This window comes from Gorilla gorilla, chromosome 1 (assembly GCF_029281585.2).
Source record: "Gorilla gorilla gorilla isolate KB3781 chromosome 1, NHGRI_mGorGor1-v2.1_pri, whole genome shotgun sequence".
NCBI lineage: Eukaryota > Metazoa > Chordata > Mammalia > Primates > Hominidae > Gorilla > Gorilla gorilla.
Genome location: NC_073224.2, coordinates 137894436 through 137916568, shown reverse-complemented (window position 1 = coordinate 137916568; position 22133 = coordinate 137894436). Strand labels below are relative to the sequence as shown.

The following is a 22133-nucleotide window of genomic DNA, read 5'->3' as shown; positions in this document are numbered from 1 at the left end:
CAGAACTGGGAGGGACACTAAGGATCACTAGTTAGTTCAATTCTATCCTACTTTATGCAAAAGAATTTTTAATACCAGAAGTGATGTTGAAAAGAACAGAGATGATCTGTAAGTGAGTAAAGACAGAATATTTAAAATGGCGTCCTTTCACCTCTCTTTAGTCAACTCTCATGGCAAATCAATGGTTGCTATATTTTTTTTTTAATAATTGTGGCCATGATTTATTCCATCAAATATAGCCTTTTATGTTTAGAAGGGTCTTTGTGGTTTCTTTTTTCTCTTTTTATCCCATGAACATAAACACTTTAACACCATTGCTTCATAAATTAACCTGAAAACATTAAACTTTATGAAGAGGGATTAGGAACAGGTAGAGAGTTTATGAAAAATAATATGTTTATACTTTGTTTCTTTCTTATAACATATACTGGAATCATGTAAAGTTGAATAAGATGAACTGAATAAGTAGCATCAGGTTATAGATTAGTACATTAGTTACAAGGTAGAACATATAGCATGAGCAATATTTTTTGAAGACTAATTTACTGAAAAATAAGTTAGTTTATCTTGTATTTACTAAATGCCAGGCAGTGGATTCTGTTCAAAATGTTATGTGATTTAATGTTTATGTAGTCCCTTGAGGGAGGTATTATTTTCCCAATTGTATTATGGAGAAATGTGTGATTTGGAGAGAGGTAACATGCTTCAAGTGAGACAAGTTGTTTATTGCAATTTCAAACAAGAAAAGTTATTTATTATAATTTTGCATCATTTGAACCGTATAATAATTCCCACAAAGATTAAAGATAAGATATGGAAAAGAAAAGGTATGAGCGTTCTTAGAGTAAATGAAATTTTCAGTAGGACTTTAAATTATATGAAAAAATAATTTTAAATTGTTATGTTTATTTAATTGATAGGATAATTTGAAAGTCTTCTCATTTAGTTTTTCAATTAGTTTTAAGAATCTGTTTAAGACAACAGCTCAAATAAAATTTGTAGAATTATCTTAGGTTATTATGTAATTTAGAAATAATAAAGTGCATTTAAAAAATTATGTAATTTACGCCATTCACTTACTTTTTCTAGAATTAATGTAATTAGTTTTGATCACTGAGGTTTCACTCTTTAGTAGTAATCAGATCAAACTCTTGCTCTTTTACACCAAACATATATATGCTCACACAGACAGGCACTTTAATTTTTTCATTTTCAGATTTGTAGCTCAACAACATTGCAGTACTTTATGCGCTCCTTTCATTCTATTATATCATCCCATAGCAAGGGAAATGGGAAGAATGTCACATAGGTCTTTTTTTTCTTGCTTTAGTCACATAATACTAAAGTTAACATTTTTCTTCCTTTATGTTTGTTGGATAATTAGACATTGTATAATAGATTAAGAGCCATATGTGATCCCTGTCTCCTTAGGCATATGCTAGAGCAGAAATAAATTGCTAAATATAACAAATAACAAGTTTATTTCCATTAACATAGTATATTGAAATTAAATTTTATTTTTGGTCTTAGAATTTTTGGAAGGAACAAAAGTGAACCCTATTCTTCTGTATGTCTTATGGGGGGCCATGCAGAAATAATACATTCTCTTAGACATGGGTTAATTTTTATATTGCTTTAAAGATGTTCCAAGGGAATTTTCAGTGTGGAGTTTTGACTAAATGTTACAGTTACATTTAGTCAAAACTTACAGTCCCACCTGCTGTCTACTCTGCCCTTCTTTCATAGTTATATCATATCCACCTCTAACACTCAATGGATGAGTCTTGCCTTGAGTAAAATATGACCACTGATACGGTTTGGCTCTGTGTCCCCACCTAAATCTCACCTCGAATTGTAATTCCTATAATCCCCACGTTTCAAGGGTGGGACAAGGTGGAGGTAATTGGATCATGGGGGCAGTTTCTCCCGTGCTGTTCTCGTGATAGTGGATGAGTTCTCATGAGATCTGATGGTTTTATAAGCATCTGGTATTTCCCCTGCTTTCACTAACTTCATCCTGCTGCCTTGTGAAAAAGGTGCCTGCTTCTCCTTTGCCTTCCACCATGACTGTAAGTTTCCTGAGGCTTACCCAGCAATGTGGAATGATTTCAGAGAATGTATGGAAATGCCTGGATGTCCAGGCAGAAGTTTGCTGCAGGAGTGGAACCCTCATGGAAAACCTCTGCTAGGGCAGTACAGAAGGGAAATGTGGGGTTGCAGCCCCACACAGAGTCTCTACTGGGGCACTACCTTGTGGAGCTGTGAGAAGAGGGCCACCATCCTCCAGCCCCCAGAATGGTAGATCCCCCAGTGGCTTGTACTGTCCACCTGAAAAAGCTGCAGGCACTCAATGCCAGCCCATGAAAGCAGCTGGGAGTGAGGCTGTACCCTGCAAAGCCACAGGGGTGGAGCTTCCCAAGGCCATGGGAGCCCATCTTTTGCATCAGCATGACCTGGATGTGAGACAGGGAGTCAAAGGAGATTATTTTGGAAGCTTAAGGTTTAATGACTGCCCTTTGGATTTCAGAGTTGGGTAGGGCCTGTAGGCCCATTGTTTGGGCCAATTTTTCCCATTTGGAATGGGAGAATTTATCCAATGCCTGTACTCTCATTGTATCTAGTAACTAACTTGCTTTTGATTTTTATTCTCATAGGCAGAAGGGACTTGCCTTGTATCAGATGAGACGTTGGACTGTGGACTTTTGAGTTAATGCCTGAATGAGTTAAGACTTTGGGGGACTGTCGAGAAGGCATGATTGGTTTTGAAATATGAAAAGACATGAGATTTGGGAGGGGCTGGGGTGGAATGATATGGTTTGGCTGTGTCTGCACCCAAATCTCACCTCAAATTGTAATTCCCCATAATCTCCATGTGTCAAGGGTGGGACCAAGTGGAGGTGACTGGATCATGGGGGTGGTGTCCTCCATGGTGTTTTCATGATAGTGAGTGAGTTCTCATGAGATTTGATGGTTTTATAAGCATCTGGCATTTCTTCTGCTTGCAGTCACTCTGTCCTGCCACCCTGTGAAAAAGGTGCCCACCTCTCCTTTGCCTTCTGCCGTGATTGTAAGTTTTCTGAGGCCTCCCCAGCAATGCGGAACTGTGAGTCAATTCAACCTATTTCCTTTATAAATTATTCAGTCTTGGGTCTTTCTTCATCACAGGTGAGAATGGACTAACACAACCACCTAGGGTAAATATGGCCCAGAGTGAGAGGGAAGGGAGTGATACATCCTCCCACTTTCTATTATAATTTGTGTCAAATGCCCTCCAACTAGTTTATGGCTTTGTGCATTTTCCACATCAGAAGATAATTGGGCTAACTAAACCTTTTCATAGGGTCAGTGAAAAAAAATAACTAGTTCCTGGGGAAAACTCAGGCTTGTCTTTCAATGTATATGAAAGATTCATTATCGATTTAGTCCAGACTGCAACAAGTGAGGAACTCACAATCAATCATTAGTGACATTTCCTCATGTCTGCTCATTTCTCTGAAAATGTTTTTCACCTTTTAACTTTTACTGAAATCTGATTCTTCTCTGAACACTCAGCTGCCCCGAAAGAACTCTCAAGCCCTTTGCCACACTTCTCTGTCACTGTGAGCCTGGCAGTGTGAAAAGCTGTCCTCCTTGCTGCTAATTGCAGTTTTCAGGACATTATTCTTTTCTTCTCCCTACACGTAAGTCATCCTCCCTCTCAGCTGCTGACCATGCTTCCTATTTCACCGAGAAAATGAAAGCAACTACAAGGAAGCTTCCATGCACTCACACACTCTCTTAGCTGAACTTCCAACAGCATTTGTATCATATACTTTGTCTTCCCACCTGTTCTAAAGGAAGTCTCTGCATTCCCATTTTAAAACAAATCTCTCATGTATCATTCCAATCAGCATCATAGTGGAGTGTTATTTTAGACATTAACAAAAACAAACATGTCTGATGCCGTATTCTTCTCTAGGTATACTTTATTTCTCATTTCTTTTACAGCAAAACTCCTCAGAATTCTCCAGTTTCATGGGCTTAAATACTGTCTGCACACTAGTGATTCTCAAAATGATATATTCAGTTCAGACATCTCCCCTGAACTTCAAATAACAGCTGCCTGCTCTACAATTCCACTTGGATGTCTCATAAACATTTCAAACTTACTTACATGTTCAAAATCAAACTCCTGATCTTCTCTCTCATCTACCAAAATTTCCCATCTTAAGAAACATATTCCCTTCCAGTTGGGAAAATTTTGGGAATTATTTCCCTGTTAGCTAATGTCAACATACCAACCCATTACACATGATTTGAACTTTTGCCTCAATTTTAGCATTATGATGGAGTTTTATTTTATTTATAGAATGAATAAAATAATGAAAGAAAGAATATGAAGAAGGAATAAAGGAAGGAAGCAGGAAAGGGAAGAAGGAAGGAAAGAAATGGAAAAATAAGAAAGATATGAATAAAAGAATTACTCTTAGCCCAAGATGAATAAACATTGAAAAAACACTGGTCATTAGAATCTGAAATCAAAATGACTAAAATGTTTTAGGTTGTGCTAAATTGAAGGCCAGTTTGATCAAGCCAGAGTCATCTATAGTAGAAGATTCTTTATTTGGGGGAAACCTCCCCAACAACAGACTTATTATAAAAGAATTTATAAAAATTTAAATAATTGATTAATATGCATGTGTGGTGATGGTGATGCAATCTACAGTGCAAAGAATCTCCACTTATGATTATCATAGGGTCCAATCAGCATAATTTCAACAAGCAGAGACAATCACAATGAAATCATGGAGACCTTGAGGTAAGATATGAATTGGGATTCTTCTTAGTAATTTTTGTTTAGATGATTAAAATAAATAGATCGTCCATAGCTAGCTAGGTAGGTAAACACAGACAGAGATAGGAAGATAAAGATAGAGAATATAGAGACACTTAGATTTTTTTTAAATGTGTTACTACTGTGATGGTTAATTTTATGTGTTAACTTGACCAGGCTATGGAGTTCCCAGATATTTGAACAACGAATATTTTGCATGCATATGTGAAGTTGCTTCCAAAGGAGATTAAAATTTGAATTGGTAGGCTGAGTAAAGTAACTTCCCTAATGTGTGTGGGCCTCTTCCAATCTGGTGCAGGCCTGCATAGAACAATAAGCCTGAGCAGAAGAGAGCTGCTCCTTCCTGACTGCTTTTGAGCTTGGCTATCCCTTTTTTCCTGCATTCATACTTGAGCTGGAACATTGGCTTTTCCTGGTTCTTCATCCTCCAGAACACCTGACTAGAACTATACCCTCTCCTTGGTGTCCAGCTTGCTAAATGAAGATCTGGGACTTATCCACCTACAAAATCATGTGAGCCAATTTCTTATAATGAGTCTCACTCTCTGTCTCTGTCTTTCTTTGTTTCTACACACACACACACACACACACACACACACAATTTATATATTGGTTGTTTCTCAGGAGAACCCTGAATAGTAAAACTAAATTGTATGTTTTTTAAATTCGATCTTTCACCTTGTTTGGAGTTAAGATAACTAAATTCCAGAAATATTTTTAATCTGGTACAGGTTAAGTCCTGAAATATTTGGATAATTATATTTTTATCATTTTAATACCACCAGTGGCTCTCTTTCTTTCACATCTTCATCAGCCTCTTTGCATCTCACATAATTAAGGATAAGAAAAACTCAAGTCATGTAAAAAAGCTCTTCATTGCTTCACAGGCTTGTACATCTCTTTGACTTCATACATGCTGTTGCCATTTACTGGAATATCTTTTCATTCTTCATTGTCTAGTTAACCTTTCTTTAAGGATTCCTGTCCCCAGGGAACTCTCTCCTATCCTCCATTCTGCTATAGGTCCCCCACTCTCAACCCTGCCACATTCTCTCCTTGTGTCTTATACAGGTTTCTGCCATGGGACATGTCATCCAGTACTATAATTATTAATAAATATCTTTGGGTCCCCCGGTAAAAAATGTTAAGCACTTTAGAAGGGTAGAAACTGTATCTTTATAAACATGTTTTATGTCCAACTCCTAAACTAGTGCCAGCTGTAAGTATTTATTGAAAAAGTAGTTACCACATAAATGCCAATAGTCCAGCCTATCCCATCTGATAATTTAGAACACTGAGAATCTTTAATATCTGAACTAATTATATTCTTCTTTAATAATTTTCTTTATAAATTTTCTTAAACCTAAAAGCAATTCTCAATTATTTGCAATTAAATAAGCAAACTATACAACACATTTTTTTCTCAATTGCACATGAAAGAGGAAATCCTGTGTCACTAAGCAATCATCATTTATTTGTCTGTTCTGTATGAAATATGCATTGGTTTTCTAAACAAAATTGCTTTCATTGGAAGACTTGCCATTGCCTTTGGTAGCTCACGTTTTGACTGATGACAGCGATGGAGAAGGAAAAAATTGAATCATAGTCATCATTGTATTGAATCACGGGTAGCCTGCGGCTCACACCTGTAATCCCAGCACCATGGGAGGCCAAAGTGGGCAGATCACTTGAGGTCAGGAGTTGAGGCCAGCCTGGGCAACATGGCAAAACCGCAGCTCTACAAAAATTAGCTGAGCGTGGTGCCACACACTTGTAATGCCAGCTACTTGGGAGGCTGAGGCCCAGAATCGTCTGAGCCTGGGAGGCAGAGGTTGCAGTGAGCCGAGATGACACCACTGCACTCTAGCCTGGGCAACAAAAGGACAAACGTGAGACTCTGTCTCAAAAAAAAAAAAACAAAAACTTAAATTGCAGGTGAGATTTTATGGGCAGATTTTTACCTAACAACAAAATGATTTATTTTTTATATTATAAATGTTAACCAGGGAAAACCTAAACTTATCATGTAATTCAGTTAGGGCTGTGTGTAATCCTTTGAAAGCCTTCTTCAATAAGCAGTGCTCTGTCGCCCAGACTAGAGTGCAGAGGCGCCATCTTGGCTCACTGCACCTCCGCATCCCAGGGTTCTAGCAATTCTCCTGCCTCAGCAGCCCAAGTAGCTGGAACTACAGGCGTCTGCCGCCATGCCCAGCTAATTTTTTTGTATTTTTAGTAGAGACGGGGTTTCACCATGTTGGCTAGGCTGGTCTCAAACTCCTGACCTCAGGTGATCCACCCACCTAGGCCTCCCAAAGTGCTGGCATTACAGGCTTGAGCCACTGTGGCCGGCTGCAATTTTTCATTTCTATCTTATCTATCTTCTTTTATAATATTTAGACCACATTGTAATTTATGTCTATGGTCTTTCTAATTTTCATATTCACAAGCGTAGACTTTAGCATTATTTGGCTGATTATGTTTGTTTGTACACATTAATAAGGTAATTACCAATTATTACTAATATATATACGCCAATGTATTAGTTTCTATTGTTGCTGTAACAAATTACCACAAACCTAATGGTTTAGAACAACACAAATTTATTACCGTTCTGGCCGACAAAAACCTGAAGAGTCTTAGGAGCTTAAAATCAAACTGTCAGCAGGGCTGCATTCCTTTCTGAAGGGTCTCTGGAAGCATCCACTTCTTTTGGCTTTCCAGCTTCTAGAGGCAGCCTGCATGTGTTGGCTTGTGCATCCTTTCCCCATTTTAAAAGTGCATCTCCCCAGTCTCTGCTTTTGTCATCCTTGCTTCTTTTTCTGATTCTGGGCCTCCAGCCTTCCTCTTAAAAGGACCATTTTGATTATACTGAGCCTGCCCAGAAAATCCAGGATCATATTCTTATCTCAAGATCCTTACTTTAGTCACATCTACAGATTCCGTTTGGTCATGTAAGTTAACATATGCACAGGTTTGCGAATTAGAATGCAGACATCTTTGGAAGGATATTATTTTGTCTACCACAGTCAATATACAATTTTTATTATATTTTGCCAAAAAACCATAACACAGTAGCAGTAAATATCATTAGAAGGTGTAACTCAATATAAAAAGAAACTTTCTAATAATTATTTCTGATTAAAAGTAAACCCAATTTCTTGAATACTGTTCTACTCCCCACTATTGGAAACACATAGACAGAAGCTAGATAACCATCCATCAGCTCTGTTATAGATTTGAAATAGAGGTTCTCTCTATTTTCTTATAATTTTAGCCATCTCTTTTGCTTTAACTTTCATAAGATAAAGACAGTAGAAACAAAAGGTAATTTACTCATTTATCTTTCAATTAAATTTGCAAAAACTAATGGAAGGGAAGATACAGAATAAATGTTAAATAAGCCATAGTGCTTGGGATGTGAAATAAGCTTATATATTTTTGTACTTAATTTTGTGTGTGTGTCACTATATGTATACAATGAATTGCAGTGATTTTTATCCAAGACTTTAATTCTGATTTTCAGCAAAATGAAAGCAATATACATTTTTACCTTTAACTTAACCAATTTGAGAGGCTATGAGCAGAAGTAAAAAGAATGGAAAAATGATGAACTACATTTTTTTTTCTTTTTTTTTCTTTTTTGACACGGAGTCTCGCTCTGTCCCCCAGGCCGGAGTGCAGTGGCGCGATCTCGGCTCACTGCAAGCTCCGCCTCCCGAGTTCACGCCATTCTCTTGCCTCAGCCTCCCGAGTAGCTGGGACTACAGGCGCATGCCGCCACGCCCTGCTAATTTTTTGTATTTTTAGTAGAGACGGGGTTTCACCGTGTTAGCCAGGATGGTCTCGATCCCTGACCTCGTGATCCGCCCGCCTCGGCCTCCCAAAGTGCTGGGATTACAGGCGTGAGCCACTGAGCCAGGCCTGAACTACATTTTTGAGAGATTGATGTGCCCCATTTCAGGATGACCTACCAAAAGTGTAAGAGCATTTGGTGGTTCAACATACTCATCTTGTACATGAGGAAATGGAAATCACAAAACTTTACTGACTTGCCCAGGGCCATACAACTAGATAATTACAGAGCTGTTATAAGTTCCCTGCTTTTCTAACTCCTAATTTGGTACTCTGTCCACAATACTGTAAACTTTTCAATATCTTATTTAGTATATGATTTTCTCTGATTTGGTATGATTTCTCTTTTCCTTAATCTCCATTTTGTATGCTAAATTAATATTATTTAGGTTGAGTCTCTTGAGAGGGAAATAAGATCTTTTCCAACATCATTATGTACAAATAGACAAAATGCAGTCAAGCTTGTTTCTTCTTTCTCTGCAAAGTTAAGACGTAAGTAGGGAAAGAAAAAGGAGCTTAATGATGTTTTCTTGCCTTTTCCTTTCTTCTATTTATTCTTTCTAAGAAATATTAAGATTAGTTGAACTAAGAAGATCTTGTTCCAAAGTTGAATGCCAGCAGTAATAGAAGGGTAACTAGGTCTCATATTAATTAATATAATCATTCTCTGTGTAGGGGTTGGGGGGGTGTAGGAAGCAATAAAGTTAACTGAAATATTTAAATACATATTGACAAATGAATCATCATCTATAACAACTTAAACCATCCCTGATACGTAAACAAATAGCTTTCCTCACTGTTTTTCTTTTAACTGTATTTCAATGTGCTCACCTCCATGCTACATATAAACTCATTTGTAATTTTATCAAAGTCTTATTTTATTTTTGTTTTAGAACAAATATTTAGATATGGAATCTTATCTTGATTTGACCGACAAGGAGGTCATGAAGCTTTGGCATCAATGAGGGGTGCAATGAATAAACAATGAATTAATTCCATTCACTTGATTCCTTACCCTCAAATGTCTTCTGCTCAGTTTGGGGTCATTATATTACAATAGCTATCTCTTCAGCGTAAGCTTCGCATTACTCTTTTTACATTTCCTTCTGCGTAGTCCTTGAGTACTTTAAGATCAATCAAATGAAAGTCATTTTATTCTCTGTTTCTAGTACCCAACTTATAAAGAGTAGAATATATCTGTAGCATCTATAAATAATAATTATAATAAGAGGTCTTTAGAGAGTCTTGAGCCAAATAATATTTCAGTTTGTTTTTACTACAGTGATATGTATGAAGATTTCATTATGACACAAAACTTACGCACATGTAAAAATAATGACTGTTGGTCCTGATTCCAGATAAATAATTCCTGATGCAGCCGTATATGTAGATCACTCCCAGAAGAGATGGCATCTTTTGTAAGTCATATTTTACCAGTGACATTTTGGTGCTAGTTAATCAACATTTCCAGTACTGATTCTCTATTTGAAGAAATCCTGCCATCTGAAATTGGTCCCTCTAGTAATATTATTTAAATCATCAAGGGGCAATGCTTCTTAATCACCTTCAACTTAGTTGGAAAAATTAATAGGCTTGTCTATTCAATTTATGTCCTCCCTTTGGGGTTATATCGATATCTGTTTATTTGTAATATTTAAGCAACTTTATTACTGACATTTTTTCCAGAGCATTTTAACCTACAAAGTTAATCATACAAAATATTTAATTTCTGATACTATTTAGAAGTTAAAATCCAATGAATCTGACTCCACTATACTTATATTTGTTTTTAATTATTAAAAATTATTCTTGATGGTGGTGCTATGTTCTTGGAATAATGTAGTAGAAAAATGGAGGCAATATGGCTTTTCTTTATATGGCACAGTACCATTATAAGTGTATATACGAAGATAATAATTTAAACAGAACCTTTAGATACTTAAAAAAAGGTCAGCTTTTAAAAAGAGTTGGAAAAATATAGGTAATATACGAATTTATCAAATAAAGCTAAGACATTACATACAATAAAAGTAGTCAAAACAACATGTACACATTAATGAAATGTTTGGACTTATAAGTCCATGCAAATGAAATGGACACTAAGAGGATATACTAACTTTGCCACCAAGCATCATGAAACACAGATAATTCACAGGAGTATTGAAGTTGCAGCAATCTAGAGAGCTACTACAAGTCAAAAATAGCACTGAGGATAGTGGGGTGTGCAGGAAATTAATAAGAAATTTAAGGAAAGCTGATTTTTGGCATAAGTCAAGATAAGTAACCTGGCATAAGAGTTCTAAGTCTTTAAAGGTTCTTAAACTCAGTCTTACTTCACTGCCTCAGTATCTTGTCTGACGGAAAAATGGATCAAAAACATAGATTATATTCATGAATCATTTAACCCAGGATTTCAAGTTTATTAGGTGTTCCTTGACTTATGTATTCTTCATAAATTCATTTTTTCATGCAAAAAATACTTATTAAATATCTTATATCAATAAGACACTGTGCTAGCTGCTAGATAGGAAAGAATAGGATAGTGCCCAAAACACTGAACCTGCCCTTATAATTTATTAGAAGGGATAAAATACAATAAATGAATACATTACAATTTAGTAAGAGAGAAACAATAAAACAACTACTAATAAAGTAAGAAAAGCATGTGTACACTAAATACTATTTCAAAAAGAAAAGAGTGACTAGAAATTGTTTTGCAAATTTGGGGTAGGGAGGAAATCCAATTCAACTTTTGTTCGGGAACAACTATTCTGCATCAGACACAGTACCTGTAGCTAAAGATACAAATATAAATAAAACATCATTATTTTCTTCTAGGGGTTCTTAGTTTATCAGGATTATCCACTCTTGGGGTGCAAGGAATGTCAGGGAAGAATTTGTGGAAAAAGTTGTACTTGAGTTGCATCCTAAAATATAGGTAAAATTTTGACATATGGAGAAAAGGGAAAAGAGCTTTCCAGGGAGAGGCAAAACCATGAATACAACAGCATCTGCAATCTTCTCTCTAAACTTATTTTTATACTTCTGAAGGCTTGGTATGAAAATAACAGAAGGCATAGCTCTGTGATACATGCTTTACAACACCTTGTTTTTAAAGCAAAAAAGAATCAATGTTCTTGGAAAAATCAATTTTTTATTATTTCAGCAACATTTTTGAATGTTGCCATTGAAATTACCTGGCACTGTAGATAGAGATGGTCTCATGCTATTTCTGTATTTTAGATTCCCCCAAATAATCTGCAACCTCTTATAGAAAGTAACAGAGATAAATTAAACCTCATTATGGTATGGTGTGCAAGTATTTTTAAACATTTTTAAAATAATAGTTGTTCGTGAGTGGGGTCTATTCTAGATATTACATATTTCCTTTTGTATTTTTTTTACCCTTCATATTATTTACGTGTTGAGTATAGAAAAGAAAAAAATTAACTCATGAGCTACTGAGGTGGATTTGCCACTGGATGAGTAACATCAGCAGAAATATTACAATAGCTAATTGAGGGTCAACGTCTTTTGAAAAGCTCTTTAGAAGTCTCTACTGAGAAGAGCAAGAAGATCAATATAAGCAGAGGGACAGAGAGCAATCCAAGAGAAAGAGTAGAGAAATTATATTCCTAAATGTGGTCTTTTCTCCATGACCCTCTGCCTTGATTGAGTAACTTGAGAAAATCCCTTTTCTGACCTTCCCTCTTTATTTTTGAATCTTCAAAAGAATGTAAACTACTTTCTCATTATCATAGTTTGCGAAGACATAAGAAGTCCATACTTTGCACACTGGCCATAAAAACAGTTTTATCTGTTGGTAGATTCTTTGTTTACATATATCTTTCCCCTCTGTGATCTCTTCTCCATGATTAGTTTAAAAGTTCTTTTCTTGATGCAGTTGGGCTTCGATATTATGAAGCCACTCTTCGTGTTTTACATTTTTTCCTAAGAAACTTGTAAAATATGCCTTTTTGGATATAATTATGATGTAAACTTGTAAGGTGACAAGTTTAAATTGGAGCTTTGACCAAAATGATGGGTTGGTTCTGAGAAGCTATGCTGATAACTTTATACAATATTCATTTTTCACAAAGCTGAGAAGAGGAAACAGCAAGAGTGAAGGAACGTGATAAGCCTTTTTTATTATTAGGAGTCCTTAATATATGGTCCGCAATAGACTTTAGATTTGGTTATAGGTTGATTGATGTAAGTGGAATATTTGCACTAAATTTTATGGTTTAAAATATGTTTTCACATGTATTAATATCATAAATAATTGTATAAGCTCCATTGCTGTTATATTATTTCATTGTTATGAAAACTGAGCTTCAGACATGTTAACTCACTATTGAAAAGTTGTACTGTTAGAGCTGAAAGCCACTTCTTATTTCATGTCCAGCTTCTGTTTTTACACTGATTTGGAAGTACAAAATTTAAAAGTGTATTTAAAATATTGTCATAATAGCATTAGTTTCGTTAAAAATATACTTCATGGTGGCTGGGCGCGGTGGCTCACGCCTGTAATCCCAGCACTTTGGGAGGCTGAGGCGGGCAGATCACGAGATCAGGAGATAGAGACCATCCTGGCTAACACAGTGAGACCCCGTCTCTACTAAAAATACAAAAAATTAGCCAGGCATGGTAGCAGGCGCCTGTGGCCCCAAGCTGCTCAGGAGACTGAGGCAGGAGAATGGCGTGAACCCAGGAGGCGGAGCTTGCAGTGAGCCGAGACTGTGCCACTGCACTCCAGCCTGGGCGACAGAGCGAGACTCTGTCAAAAAATAAAAAAAAATATATATATATATACTTCGTGGTTTTTGATTGGTAAGTGGGCATAGACTGAGTAGATTAATGACCAGTGTTAGGTGAACTAAAATGTTCAAGGACCACCATTTCAACATCATATTGTAGATTTAAACCAGGGTAATGAGTGTTTACATAGCTTTGATGTTGTCCTAATACTTGAATGCTATCGGGAAGTAATATCACTCAGATATATGGAAATGTACAGATAATCCCAGTGATTCACTGTAATTAATTTCACATAACCTACCAAGACAACAGTCTGGTTTTGTATCTTTCCCCAGTTTCACTACTGCCAATTAAGTTGTGTTTTGTGTTTTTAAGTAAATTGATGTTTAATTAATACTTAAGTAAATCAGATGCAAAGTCTTAGTTTCTAAGCTGAAGATTTATCCAGTCTCGCTTTTTTCTTTATACATTTTCTTAGCACAAAAATTGAAGCTTTAAAAATAATTGTCAGTCTAAAATCCTTAAGGATGTGTCTGCCTAGAAGAGTCAGTAACAGAATATGTGCTACGTTTTGTATGTAGACTTCCCAAACAACCTTTCACATCTCTTTAATACATCCAGTAATTCTTTTCATATGGGAAACAAGTTTTTACTTTACATTTCCCTAGATGACTTTCAGTTAAATAAAATACTTATGGCTGAAGTAGGAAACGTGTTGGTTTTCAGACATACTAGATTAATGAATGATCTCTTCAGGGGAGCAATGTTTGATAGGTGAATGGATTGAAGCCTGAGTATATGGATTGTGTATATGAATACAGGGAGGGAAGCAGAGTGGTGAGGTGGAAAGCAGAAAATTGAAGGCTTTAAAGCCAAAACCGAGAAGATAAAAACTGCATGATACTATCCAAGGAAGCTCGTCCTCAGGTCTCACAAAGTTTATGATATTACTAACTAGACCCTACAAAAGAATTGGTTAATTTTTGATAAATGGTCAAATATTATTAAAAATTCATTCTAGAGTTTAACAAAGTTTTCAGAACATCTAGGCTCCTCATTCTATAGGTATGGGCATGAAAATCACAGCTTCCCCAAAGTCACATCTATGTATATCATCAATAGAAGAGGTAGGGTCTAGAAATGAAGGACCTTGAATCCTCTGTGTTTCTCCCACTTGTGCTGCTTTCCCTCCCAACAGAGCATCGATCATCACAATTGCCACTTTGTAAAGAGAATAGTTGCAAAGCTATAAGCAGTAAGAATTTTAAAAGAAAAATGAAGAAAGGTGATACCATTTAACTGTTTCTAGTTGCCAAGAGAAAGAGTGAGAAAGAATATTTACTTCTTCCACAATAAAAGTTTAATTAGGTTAAGGAAGATGAGAAAAGATGAGACCAGGAAGCTATTTGCTCCATCAAAACATAGACAGGCTGCCTTCAACTCTTCAGTTTTTGCCACATCAGGGTTTACTGGTGCATAATTACAGGTCCTTGCCAAATGTCATCAATCCATATTTTCTGTTCTAATTTGAGTTCATCCTGTTATGAAGAGGATGTCTCTAGCGCACGAGAGAAACAGGAAAAGACAGATTTTTAAGGCGAATTTTAAAGCAAGTAGTAATCTCAGTTTATTTCTCTTGCTTTTTTTTTTTTGCTTTTTCTCAGTTTCATTTAAAAATAGTAAGAACAAGAACTTTAATTAGATTTATGTATGAAAGCTACCCTTAGGCAGTTTAAGTCTGATTATTTTCTTTAGCGATATCAAAATTGTTACAGTATATTACATTATGAAACATTCAACAATATAATTACTAAAATATTCCTACTTCTTATCATGCTTATAGGGCTTTAAAGCAATTATGTTATTTAGGGCAAGAGATCTAATTGCCTGGGTTGCCTTGGACAGAAACCACAGTTTGGTGATGGAGATTATTGCTGAATCATTGTTATATTTTATGTCTGTAGTGTGAGAAAGTATCATGAAGATAAGTTTAACATATTTCTACATAAGAAGACAGTAAATGTTCCCTCAAACTCAGCACGGTTCCCCTGATAGGGCACTTTCTGATATATTTATGAGACAAGTATGACTCATCTAAAGTTTAGCAGTCACAATGGTGTGCAGATATGGCCATGTCACCTCTTTTTAACTGTTCCCCAAATATGTAGCTGGCTCCAGTGTCAATGTTGTGTTTGAAACCTGCACAGTCATATTTATATCCTCCTATCTTTATAGTTCGGAGCAGAGAAATTCATGGTTCTGATTCACAGGGATTACTGTTTTGTTACAATGTTCAAATAATGGTCTGCTAAAAATCTTCCTGCAACAGATAGAAGTCCACTCTTCTACTATCAAGGTCATTACTGAAATCAATGCCTTCGGTTTAAAAGCACAGAGATGCCATCTAGCAGCCGCCCTCAGAAATTCCCTACACAGAAATAGTTCTTTCCCTGTAAAATTGAGCAATAATTGAATTCCTACAGGCTTTCAGTGTTTGAAATTTTGCTTATAGAATGATGATTTGGCATGTTGTCTATAATTCAAACACTCCATTACAAATGAAATTAATTGACATCTCTTAAAATAGGCAGTGATATACATCTGAGTTTTTCTAAAAAGAACTGGAAACTTAGTAATTATACTTTAATTAATAGAAAGTATTTCAAACAAATTTCCTAAAAGAAAAATTGATCATCTGTCCCTATAAAAATACAAATAATTAATTAGTGTGAATTGCCGTCCTTTGTTGGAGGAGAATACCAACCTTGCCAATTTTTTGATACAGTAAATGAGAGAAAAGAAACTAAGTACATGCTGAAACTAAGCTCAGTCTATGAACAATGAATCTTGGCCATTTTTAAAAATCTAAAAACAATATTGACTTTCAAGTAACTTATCTTACCATAAGATGGCGATACTTAAGCACTTTATAAAATGCCATATAAGACCTGTAAGCTTCAGCGACAGAAAAAAAAAAAAAAAAAGACACACACAGCATTATAAATGTAAACATTATATAGTCTTCCATGAAATAGAATTGGCACTGTTGTTAGAACACCCAGTTGTCTTCAGGTAAACTAATATATAAGAAGTACTTTCTAAGATGTAGATTTCCAGTATTTGATATATGGAAAATCCTATGCCTAAAAAAAAATCTATTCAATTTTAAGAGCTTTCCCATTTTGCCAGTTTCTGTTTATCCATGTGAGGTATATATATATTATATACATATATAAAATAAAGTATAACAATATAGAATAATACTTAAAATTATTTGAAAATTTGATGATGACCCATATCACTCCAAATGTATTAGTATGTAAAAAGGCAGTTGGTTAGCTTCTGTTCATTTAAGTGTTATCACAAATTATTTCTTATTTGTCCAAAAACTGTATTTTTTGTAGTACTATATTATTGGATTTTTAATTTTGATTTCGCCATATATAATTTGCTTTATGAATCCTGACTTTTAAAATCTAAGCCCTTAAGTAACTAGTAGAATAAAAAATAAAATTTTACAAAATTCTTAGTTTATAATCTAATTGACAATTCTTTTGAGGAAACAATGGTGCCATCTGTAATTTTTTGGGGGGAGCAATATAAATATATATTATATAAATATAAATATATAATATTAATACAAAAGTAGCTTCTCTTCATTTTTTAAAGCAATGTTTTGTCTAAAAGTCCTAAAACTTTTTACAACATTAAAATTACTTGTTTTGAAAGTTTTAATATTCTCTGTAATGTCTATGATATAGAACAAATATCGTTTTTTAAAAAAATCATCTTTTTTTCTTTGCACACTGTATTGCAGTATGTGGAAGCTGAGAAGGACAGTTTGAAAAGTTAATGTATGCCTTCCCTGGATTTTTCAGCTCATTTGTAGCAAATATCCACAGCTCATTCTGAAGAAAGTAAAAAGTTTTATAGCATTGAATACACACAAATAAACTCACCAAAACTAGAAAAGATTATATTGACCAAAGATGCATTGCTTATTTTAAAAATGTCTTCATATTTAACAGAAAATTATCTACATATTTAATTTTGGAAAGAAAGGGGTGCAAGCAGTGAAGATATTTATGCATCAAAGATAACAGACAAATCAAATCACACACAAAATTGTTAATGAAGCTCTACATTTCTGAATTTATTTTAAAGAAAAACAAATAAAACTCACTTTAAGTCAAGTGACTTTTTCTGCAGCAACTTAGTGATTAACTTTGCTTTTAGAAAATGTTTTACCAAGAATATTCCCAAATCATATGGAATGTATTCAAAAGTTTTAAACAATATCATATAAAAAGAGTGGCAGTGGATAGAATGTGTCACTACAGGGTGCAGAGTCAAGAAGAAAAAAAATTAAATATAAAAACAAAATCAACACTTTTTCCTAACTATAAAATGCTTCAAAGCTACACCTTAGTATATAAAAAATGCCTTTAAGATTATTAAGATGACATTCACACAGAGTGAAGCATTTACATCAATAATAGCAGTACAATCAAAGCTTTAAAATAAAATGAGTTTATTCTCATCAGGTCCTTCTAAATATGAAAGAGTACAGAAATAATTACAAATATATATGACGTGATTCTAAGTTTTAACTGTATACTATATTAGGCCTACAAATATCACAACCACAGTATTAAATTATGCTTGGCTACATCTTAGTTCTATTCAGTAATGAAAGGAAACTTAATTTGTCTACACTACACACATGATGTAAAGCTTTCAAAATAACTTTATAATATTCCAAAATATAGCTTGTATTAGTTTTATAGCATGGAATCATTCTTCCTATATTGTCAAATTGCTGTTGGCCAGTTAAATAAGTAAAATAATAAATTGTATCTCTTACTCTTTTTCACCAGGTGGCTTATCTCTTATTCCCTGTCATTATGATTTTCTTAGAAGGCTGAAGCTTTCAAATTATCTCACTTTGTCGTCAAGACTTTTCTCAGACATTGTTGAAAATATTTGTCCATATTTTCCTGTCTTTTTATCAAAGGAGTTTAGCGTTCACTTTCATTGCCAGTACTAGATAATTTTCAGAGTTCAACGTCTATGAGTTAACTCATCCTTCCTATTGCCCTCCTTAGTTTGTTAAGGTTCTCACTTCCTGTTTCTTAACACTGACAATCAGAACTTCCTCAGTGCCCCCTAATTTTCTTAATGAAAAGGAAGAAACAAACACAAGCTCCTTTCACCAACGCCTCTCAGCCATGGCAGAGAGTATAGCTCTGCTGCTCTGCCATGTGTTTTACAAGCAGCATCCCGAATGTTTTGGACACAAACCGCAGCACGTCTGCGATGGGAGTATTATTGACCAGGATCAGCTGGAAAACGCTTCCCTGCTTTCAACAAAGAAACGGTTCACCATGTCCTAATACATGTTTATAAATTGCATTGTTTCTACTGCAAACTCCTTTGCATTACCCGTCCGACTTCAAAAGAGAGCATTAAGCAGTTGGACACGGAATAAGCTAAATTCCCCGGAGAGCCGCATTGCCCGCTGCCCATGCACATTATATTTTCTCCTAGTCCCTCCCCCCGCTCAGTAGGACTCTACCTTGAGGAGCTATTCCTCCGGTAGTTCACCTTGTTATCTTCCAAGCAGTGGGGATACGCCAGACACCATAAGGTAGCTGAAAGAGCTGTCTCTCGTCCCGTTTTTGACATATTTATTTGCATTTCTGTTAGGTTTGTTACATATTGCACATTTATTTCAAACAAGACTCAAAATATTGTTCATACCTTAGAAGGATCTAATCCGGCAAGCAAAGACAGCAGCAGGAGGTTGAGAAGGTTGGACGTCGCCTGCATTCTGATCTGGGTTTTTGCCCCTCTTTACTCTCTTTTATGTAGGCTCTCCACTCACTGCAGAGACCTTTCCCTCGTCAGTTGCACTTTCTGCCTGCCAGTCAGAGCCGACTGGAAGCAGAGGCGGCGGCAGCAGCAGTAGCAATAACAGCAGCAGCGGCAGCGGCGGCAGCCGCCCTGGGGGGCGATCATTCCGCAGGCATTCTCAGTGCTAGGAGTCCGGGAGCTCAAGAGAGTGGGTTGGGCTGCAGTGGGCGCTGGCCGCGGTGCTGAAGCGCCTCCAACCCGCGCGCCCCAGTTTACCCTCTCCCCCGCTGCTATATAGCTAGCCCACCTCAAAAGTTTTGACCCAAGGAATAGATAAAGGGAGTAACTGCTGAGAGAGGTGTGGAGACCTGGACAACGGATATGACATCACTACAGCTCCTGGGGGTTTCGGGGGGATATTTTGCGGGGAATTTGTTAACCAAACAAGGATTGACTCTCGTGCTCCAGTTCAGCATTTGCCGGCAACTTGAGCTGCAGAGAAGTAAAGAGTCAGCTAAATACAGGATTATGAAACAAATAGTGCACTAGAACCTTCTGCTGTCATTGACAGAGGACTTGATATTGTATTTAGTGCTTTAAACAAAGTTTGCAGTGCAGACTATCAGTGTGTGTTTGTCATCCAAGGCACACGATTTTCAGCTGTTATTGATAGATGAATGTGGTAATTTATAGATATGTGCAGTCATTTATGAATAGCTTATTAAAGTTATATGTTTTGGTTAGGTATTAATGTGTATCTATCTATCTAGGGATTTGGTCATCTAAAACACTATGCATAAATAAAAGGCTTATATTCTTCTTTTAGTTATAAATGGTATATTCCATTAGTGATCCCCCAACTGAAATATCCCCCCCCATATGCACAGCCATACTTGGAAATATAGTTTTTCCATCAGTCTGACTTGTGTTTTTACTTGAAGAAGAATTCACTGATAGATGGATAGCGGGATGGGAAGAGTGTTTATTTCTAAGCTTTCAAACACTTCTGTAATCTAGGGCTCAAGAAAAGGCAGAATAGCTGCTTCACAAAAGCAAAGAAAGGGTAAATGGCAAACTCTCTTACCCTGCATCATTCAACTTACTGGAGCAATTTCATTTCTTTGAATATGGAAAAAGTGTTCTCAATAATATAAAAAGGAAGAAGTTGGTAGCCACCCTGAAACATCCCTCTCGTACAATTATGCCTTTAATATTTCCATCTTCTATTGATTTTTCTAGAAATTATAATTCCTAAGGGTTAAAATATATAGACTGGGTCTGTGGACACTGCTTCCTTTTACTTCGACATTTAAAAGACAATGAATTGAGATATCAGACACATACCGAGTATGAAATCTCCATCAACCTTTCACTGAAAATATATCCTATTTTTAAATATAAGAAATCTCAATTAGGACTCAAATGCATTTGAAAGTTATTGTCCCCAAGAATTTACATCATATTGCATCTGTTTTAATCCTAATATTATAAATGTGTGTATAGTTACTTGAGGTCTTTATTTTCTATAAACATAAATGGCATGAAGTTCACTACATCTGATAATTCTTTTTGAAGGAGTGGATCATACAAAATAGAGATTGCAAAATCATAGAAAGAAAGTGAAATTACTTATAATGGTGTTAATTTAATAATCTTAACAGCCATAACCATATTTAGAAGTTTCCATTATTTTGAGGAAATAGATAAAACTATAGAGTTGTACCACTCTCTGGGGTAACTTCCTAGAACATATTTGTCAGAGTTTTTTTCTTTTTACATTTGTTTCTTAACCTAAACTTTTCTACCTATCAACATCTACATACTTATCTATCTATGTAGGATAAAATCAGCATAATTTTTAAAAAATCACACATAGAAATTGTTGAAAATTCTGCATCCATTTTTAAATATTTCACATGACTGTGCAGATTGAAAATGAATTTGCAGAGGTGTGTTGGCTGAATGATTATAATAATACATTTTTATTATCCATTCTCTAAATACATTTTTTTGTTATTTGTATTTACACATGCTTTTCCCTCTTCCCAAGAAATCTTCTACCATCTTTTTTATATCTCTACCTCTCAATTAGCAGACAGTAGTACATTATACTTGTTTGAGTAGAGGAAGTTGTATTTAACAGACACACACAGTAATATGAAAATATAATAATATCAATTTTATCACTTCAAGATAAACAGATATTCTTATAATGAAAATAATGTTTTTTTCTGGAAACGGAATTATTCTGATCTCATACATGGTTTACAATATTAGTGACTGTACCAAAACTTTTACGTGGGCACAGTTTTTTTTCTCTTTAACTCTCCTTTTTTATGGCACTGGAATGTCATTTGTAACAAGAAGTTAATAAGAAGGCAAATTCTAATTCTATGAAATCTTGTCAAAAAAATGTGATGGAAGAAGATGATAATATTTAGAGATCCAAAATAAGTAATATATGGTAATTATGTTACAAACGAAAACAGATGATCTTAGCAAACTTACAACATATTTTCCATAAGAGAAGCTTAGTCATTTGTAGAGAATAATCAGGTTCAGTAATGAATCAAAGCTGTATTAAACATGCCACTGAAAAACACAAGCTGTAATCTAAACAGTATAAATTCACCAATACTCTACTACTTCCCCTATCTCTCTTCTAAAATAAAACAATACAGTTGCATAGCTTCTCTTAAAGATAACTATTGGTTTTAGTTAGTCATTTGTTTAGAAATAAAACCCTCCTATAATATATTTCCATACAATCAATTTAACAACATTGTAGGTAACATCATATCTTATTCATACATTGCAATCCATGGAGCATTTCTCA

At 35.3% G+C, this 22133-nt stretch overlaps 1 protein-coding gene across 1 annotated transcript in view; it reads right to left on the bottom strand.

Annotated features, from left to right (window-relative positions):
* Positions 1-19684, bottom strand: part of OLFM3 (olfactomedin 3) — a 200253-nt gene extending 180569 nt beyond the window's left edge. The window contains exon 1 of the mRNA XM_004026218.5: positions 19205-19684. Within this exon, the coding sequence (XP_004026267.1) occupies positions 19205-19273 (69 nt within the window). The 5' untranslated portion in view covers positions 19274-19684. The remainder of the gene's footprint in view (positions 1-19204) is intronic.
* Positions 19685-22133: the final 2449 nt, after the last annotated feature.